At 48.1% G+C, this 7,500-nt stretch overlaps 1 protein-coding gene across 2 annotated transcripts in view; it reads left to right on the forward strand.

The window, feature by feature from the left end:
- Nucleotides 1-7,239, forward strand: part of iqcb1 (IQ motif containing B1) — a 15,652-nt gene extending 8,413 nt beyond the window's left edge. The window contains exons 6-15 of one of the 2 annotated variants that reach the window (XM_055164140.1): nt 252-351; nt 2,200-2,372; nt 2,436-2,530; nt 2,667-2,785; nt 2,888-2,954; nt 3,323-3,398; nt 4,335-4,495; nt 4,610-4,744; nt 5,306-5,462; nt 6,916-7,239. In XM_055164140.1, coding sequence (XP_055020115.1) covers nt 252-351; nt 2,200-2,372; nt 2,436-2,530; nt 2,667-2,785; nt 2,888-2,954; nt 3,323-3,398; nt 4,335-4,495; nt 4,610-4,744; nt 5,306-5,462; nt 6,916-7,115 — 1,283 coding nt within the window. In that variant the 3' untranslated portion in view covers nt 7,116-7,239. Of the gene's footprint in view, nt 1-251; nt 352-2,199; nt 2,373-2,435; nt 2,531-2,666; nt 2,955-3,322; nt 3,399-4,334; nt 4,496-4,609; nt 4,745-5,305; nt 5,463-6,915 lie in introns of both variants that reach the window. The other variant, XM_055164137.1, reaches the window with a different exon arrangement.
- Nucleotides 7,240-7,500: the final 261 nt, after the last annotated feature.

The raw sequence follows: 7,500 nt of genomic DNA on the forward strand, positions 1-7,500 counted from the left end.
CTCACAACACAAGGTACAGACGCACACAAACCACCTCACAAACAAGGTACAGACGCACACCCCTCACAACACAAGTACAGACGCACAACCACAACTCACAACACAAGGTACAGACGCACAAACCACCTCACAACACAAGGTACAGACGCACAACCACCTCACAACACAAGGTACAGACGCACAACCACCTGTGACACACCTGTGTGTGAGTGTGTGTGTTGTTGTGTGATGTTGTGCGTTTGTATTTCCAGTGTTGAGTTCGGTTCATTATGAGCAGTTACAGATGAGCGACGAGGCGTCTGTGTCTCTGCTCTGTGTTCAACTCTGGACTCACACCTGCTCCTCCTCCAGGTAACACCTGACACACACACCTGACACACACACCTGACACACACACCTGACACACACACACACACACACCTGACACACACACACCTGACACACACAAGACACCTGACACACACACCTGACACACACACCTGACACACACACCTGACACACACACACACACACACACCACACACCTGACACACACACACCTGACACACACACACCTGACACACACACCTGACACACACACCTGACACACACACTGACACACACACACCTGACACACACACACACACACACACCTGACACACACACTGACACACACACCTGACACACTGACACACACACACCTGACACACACAACAGACACCTGACACACACAACAGACACCTGACACACACACCTGACACACACACACCTGACACACACACACACACACCATGACACACACACACACACACACCACACACACACCTGACACACCTGACACACACTGACACACACTGACACACTGACACACACTGACACACACACCTGACACACACACCTGACACACACACACTGACACACACACCTGACACACACACACACACTGACACACACAACCTGACACACACACACACACACACTGACACACACACCTGACCTGACACACACACCTGACACACACACACCTGACACACACACACCTGACACACACACACACACTGACACACACACCTGACCACACACACTGACACACACACACTGACACACACACACACACTGACACACACACACCTGACACACACACACCTGACACACACACACACACCTGACACACACACCTGACACACACACCCTGACACACACACACACACTGACACACACACACCTGACACACACACACTGACACACACACACACACACACACACACACACTGACACACACACACACTGACACACACACACCTGACACACACACACACACACACACCTGACACACACACACACACACACACTGACACACACTGACACACACACTGACACACACACTGACACACACACTGACACACACACACACACCTGACACACACACACACACTGACACACACACTGACACACACACACACTGACACACACACCCTGACACACACACCTGACACACACACACACACTGACACACACACCTGACACACACACCTGACACACACACACCTGACACACACACACAAGAGGGCCCCATCACACACTGACACACACACCTGACACACACACCTGACACACACACCTGACACACACACCTGACACACACCTGACACACACACACACTGACACACACACCTGACACACACACCTGACACACACACCTGACACACACACACCTGACACACACACCTGACCTGACACACACACCTGACACACACACCTGACACACACACCTGACACACACACACACACCTGACACACACAACAGACACCTGACACACACACCTGACACACACACCTGACACACACACACCTGACACACACACACCTGACACACACACCTGACACACACACACCTGACACACATGACACACACACCTGACACACACACACACCTGACACACACACACCTGACACACACACCTGACCCACGTGTCACATGTCGGGACTCTGTCCATTTAAATCTCTGGAAGTTCAAACCAGGATTTTAAAATAAACACGGCGCTTGAACATGAAGTCAGAGACAAAAACTGACAATTAAACTGAAACTAAACTCCTGTTCCTGGTCATATTTAAATTTACATGAACAGAACTTTTTTATATTTATATTTTATATTTTCTATTTGCCTGAACCTTCTTTTTTTCCATCATCTCATGTTGTTATTTTAAATATCTTCACAGGGACTTTGTGAGCCGTTTGTCTGATGAATCTGTCACTCTGCTGCTCAACGACATCATCGGCCAATTAGCCGTGAGCTCTGAGGCACGGGTGGGCGGGGCTTCAGTCAGACTGCTGCTGCTATTGGCCGGTGAGCTGCGAGGCCGCCTCCCTCCTCTGCTGCGGGCGTTCAGAGGTCAGTCGCACGTTTACTTGGATTTATTTCCTTCAGATGTTTGAAACGACGTCTGATCCTCAGGTTTGGACCGTCTCCTTAGCAACGACTGGAGGGGGCGGGGCTTCGACCAGGAAGTGGATCAGTTGATCAAAATCGTCCAATCCAGTGAGAGCTCGGTGAGTCGTCAGATGAACCTTTACAGAGTCTCACGTTTGTCTCGTCTTAAATATTTAGAACTTTATGGGAAATGTTTTGTTTAGATTTAATCCTCGCGTTTTGATGATGTCATTCGTCTGTTTACTTCCTGTTTAGGACGACACTGAGCGTGTGCGAGCGGCGTGTGTGATCCAGGCCGCCTGGAGGTCCCACACGACCAGAAGAAGAGTCCAGAACCTCAACAGAGCAGTGAGCACTTTACAGAGGAAGTACAGGTACTGGACCGGGACTGGGCCGGGTCTGGGACTGGGACTGGGACTGGACTGGGTCTGGACCGGGACTGGACCAGGTCTCTGTTGTGTGTGTGTTTGTTTCAGGAGTCGTCGGCAGCAGCAGCAGAAGCAGCAGGAGGCTCGTCTCTGTGAGGAAACTCTGCGATACCAGGTCAGTGTGTGACCTCTGACCTCTGACCTCTGTGACCCTCACCTGTAGAAAACCTCGTAAAGGTCGATACGACCTGATCAGCGTCAGAGGGTTTGGTCCCAGGACGGACGCCGCTCCAGACGCTCACACATTTCACTTTCTTTATTTCCTCATTTAAATAGTTTAAACTCTGAAGCAGAAACACAGAGACGCTTCTTCACAGGAAAGTTCACTTTCACTTTCACTCGTTTCAGCTCCACGTGTGAGTTTAGTCGTTTATGTGACAGAAAAACACAGTTCAGACAGAAAATAAACATTTATATCATGAATGAATGATTTAAAATATCTAAACCAAAACTATTAAAATCTCATTTCTTCTTCAATCTCAGGTGAATTTAAGGCGGCATCAGGCCAGGAGAAAGTTCCACCTTAAACAGAGACAACTGCTGCAGCTCCTGCCTCCAGGTACAACTCTGTTATTAAACTCTGACCCTCACACTCTCCTCGGGGTCACATTGACCCCCCCGCTCTGCTCGGGGTCACTTTAACCCCCCCGCTCTGCTCGGGGTCACTTTAACCCCCCCGCTCTGCTCGGGGTCACTTTAACCCCCCCCCCCCGCTCTGCTCGGGGTCACTTTAACCCCCCCGCTCTGCTCGGGGTCACTTTAACCCTCCCGCTCTCTTGGGGCGGGTCAATCAGACCCAAAAATGTGTTATCAAATAAATTCTCACCAGGCAAGAAAATAAATGTTTGGGTCTGATTGACCCGCCCCAAGAGAGCGAGAGGGTCAATGTGACCCCGAGGAGAACTTAATACAAACACCACCAGGTGAGTTCGTACCTGTGTGAGTGTGTGTGTGTGTGTTTTAGACCAGGTGAGTTCGTACCTGTGTGAGTGTGTGTGTTTGTGTGTGTTTTTTAGACCAGGTGAGTTCGTACCTGTGTGAGTGTGTGTGTTTGTGTGTGTTTTTTAGACCAGGTGAGTTCGTACCTGTGTGAGTGTGTGTGTTTGTGTGTGTTTTTTAGACCAGGTGAGTTCGTACCTGTGTGAGTGTGTGTGTGTTTGTGTTTGTGTGTTTTTTAGACCAGGTGAGTTCGTACCTGTGTGAGTGTGTGTGTTTGTGTGTGTTTTTTAGACCAGGTGAGTTCGTACCTGTGTGAGTGTGTGTGTTTGTGTGTGTTTTTTAGACCAGGTGAGTTCGTACCTGTGTGAGTGTGTGTGTGTGTTGTGTGTGTTTTTTAGACCAGGTGAGTTCGTACCTGTGTGAGTGTGTGTGTGTTTGTGTGTGTTTTGTAGACCAGGTGAGTTCGTACCTGTGTGAGTGTGTGTGTTTGTGTGTGTTTTTTAGACCAGGTGAGTTCGTACCTGTGTGAGTGTGTGTGTTTGTGTGTGTTTTTTAGACCAGGTGAGTTCGTACCTGTGTGAGTGTGAGCGTCGTGCGGCCGTGTTGATCCAGACTCAGTTTCGAGGCTTCAGACAAAGACACAAGTTCAAACTCCACAAAGAAAAAGAAAAAGAACGACTCCGACGGAACAGAGCGGCAACGGTGCTCCAGAGAGCGGTCAGTCCAAAATACTACTACTACTACTACTAATACTAATACTAATACTAATACTAATACTATGTGTGTAGTAGTTGTGTGTTTCACTTGTGTTTGTGCGTTTGTGTGTTTCAGGTGCGTTTGTTCCTCGAGCGCCGTCGAGCTGCTAAAGTCCCGCCCTCCTCCTTCTGGATTGGTCAGAAGGGTTTGACGGACAGGAGGAGGGCGGAGCTGAAGAAGCAGGTGGAAGATTACATCACTCTCCACCCGGTACATTTACTACTACTACTACTTATACTATAAATACTACTACAACTACTACTACTAATACTACTACTACTACTACTACTACTAAATACTACTAATACTACTACTACTATAAATACTACTAATACTACTACTACTACTACTAATACTACTACAACTACTACAGATACTAGGACTACTGCTGCGACAACTGCTACGATTACTACGACTACAAATACTACTACTACAAATACTGCGAATACAAATACTACTACGATTACTTTTGTCTCACTCCTGTGTCTTTCAGTCCTCCTCTCCCCATCTAAACCAGGACTAAACCAGGACTAAACCAGGACTAAACCAGGACTGAACCAGGACTTAACCAGGACTAAACCAGGACTAAACCAGGACTAAACCAGGTCTAAACCAGGACTAAACCATATCCAGATCCAGGTGTGATCCCGGTGTGATCCAGGTGTGATCCAGGTGTGATCCAGGTGTGATCCCAGGTGTGATCCAGGTGTGATCCAGGTGTGATCCAGGTGTGATCCAGGTGTGATCAGGTGTGTGCTGTGTGTGTTTCAGTCGGGTCGTGTGTCTCTGGAGGAGTGTGTGTTTCTTCATGAGGAGGTTCAGAGTCTTTGGGCGTCTCACTGTCAATCTGTGGTTCAGACGAGACGAGAAGAACAGAAGATCAACACACTACTGGCCCACACCCACACACAGCTCCACACGCTCCGAGGTACTACTACTACTACTGCAAATACTACTACTACTACTACTACTACACTCTACTGGCCCACACCCACACACAGCTCCACACGCTCCGAGGTACTACTACTACTACTGCAAATACTACTACTACTACTACACTCTACTGGCCCACACCCACACACAGCTCCACACGCTCCGAGGTACTACTACTACTACTGCAAATACTACTACTACTACTACTACTACACTCTACTGGCCCACACCCACACACAGCTCAGCGCCTCCGAGGTACTACTACACTACTGCAAATACTACTACTACTACTACTAACTGGCCCAACCACACAGCTACACGCTCCGAGTACTACTACTACTGCAAATACTACTACTACTACTACACTCTACTGGCCCACACCCACACACAGCTCCACACGCTCCGAGGTACTACTACTACTACTGCAAATACTACTACTACTACTACACTCTACTGGCCCACACCCACACACAGCTCAGCACGCTCCGAGGTACTACTACTACTACTGCAAATACTACTACTACTACTACTACTACACTCTACTGGCCCACACCCACACACAGCTCCACACGCTCCGAGGTACTACTACTACTACTGCAAATACTACTACTACTACTACTCTACTGGCCCACACCCACACACACAGCTCCACACGCTCCGAGGTACTACTACTACTACTGCAAATACTACTACTACTACTACTACACTCTACTGGCCCACACCCACACACAGCTCCACACGCTCCGAGGTACTACTACTACTACTACTACTACTACTACTACTACTACACTCTACTGGCCCACACCCACACACAGCTCAGCACGCTCCGAGGTACTACTACTACTACTGCAAATACTACTACTACTACTACTACACTCTACTGGCCCACACCCACACACAGCTCCACACGCTCCGAGGTACTACTACTACTACTGCAAATACTACTACTACTACTACTACTCTCTACTGGCCCACACCCACACACAGCTCACACGCTCCGAGGTACTACTACTACTACTGCAAATACTACTACTACTACTACTACTACACTCTACTGGCCCACACCCACACACAGCTCCACACGCTCCGAGGTACTACTACTACTACTGCAAATACTACTACTACTACTACTACTACTCTACTGGCCCAACCCACACACAGCTCCACACGCTCCGAGGTACTACTACTACTACTGCAAATACTACTACTACTACTACTACACTCTACTGGCCCACACCCACACACAGCTCCACACGCTCCGAGGTACTACTACTACTACTGCAAATACTACTACTACTACTACTACTACACTCTACTGCAAATACTACAAATACTACTACTACTGTTGCTGAAAAAATATACATTAAAATAAAAGTACTGTATTATTAAAAATGAGTGTAAAGTGTTAAATTAAAGTTGTTGTTGTTGTTGTTTTTATTCCTGTGCAGAAGCCCCGCCCCTTTCCTCTGTCACGCTCTCGGAGGCGGAGTCTTTCCTTAGCCCCTCCCCCTCCATCGCCGTTCGGGCCAGAGACTCCCACAATGCCCTGCTGCAGTCCGAGCGCGCCCCCTGGTGGAGAACACTGGGAAGTGAAGTCCCCTCAGGCCACGCCCCCCTGGAGGAGGCGGGGCTCGGCGGAGGCCTGTGATTGGTCGATCTCCTCTCAAGTCTTTGTACATTTTAAATTGTTTTTTTTATTAAAATGTTATTTTAAAAAAAAGTTAAGTGAATATTTGATGAAACTCTTGAATAATAAAAACACAAACACAAACAAACACCTGAAACCTCAACTTTTACTTTATGAACATTTAAAGCCACAGTCTGGAACTTTCTGGAGGCGGAACATCACCTGAAAGTTAAAACCAAACTTCAGAACATTCTCCATGGAGATGTTTAATGCCCTACTGTGGAATATTACAGCCAGAGGAACAACGTTTCCGTGGAGACGAGCGGGAGGAGGCCAAATAAGAGTCGGGTTTGTGGAGAGGCGAGTCACTCACAGGAAACACACAGGTTCTTTAATAAGATTCTTT

This window comes from Boleophthalmus pectinirostris, unplaced genomic scaffold (genome assembly GCF_026225935.1).
Source record: "Boleophthalmus pectinirostris isolate CB_2022bp ecotype Guang Dong unplaced genomic scaffold, ASM2622593v1 HiC_scaffold_11, whole genome shotgun sequence".
NCBI classification, from domain to species: Eukaryota; Metazoa; Chordata; class Actinopteri; order Gobiiformes; family Gobiidae; genus Boleophthalmus; species Boleophthalmus pectinirostris.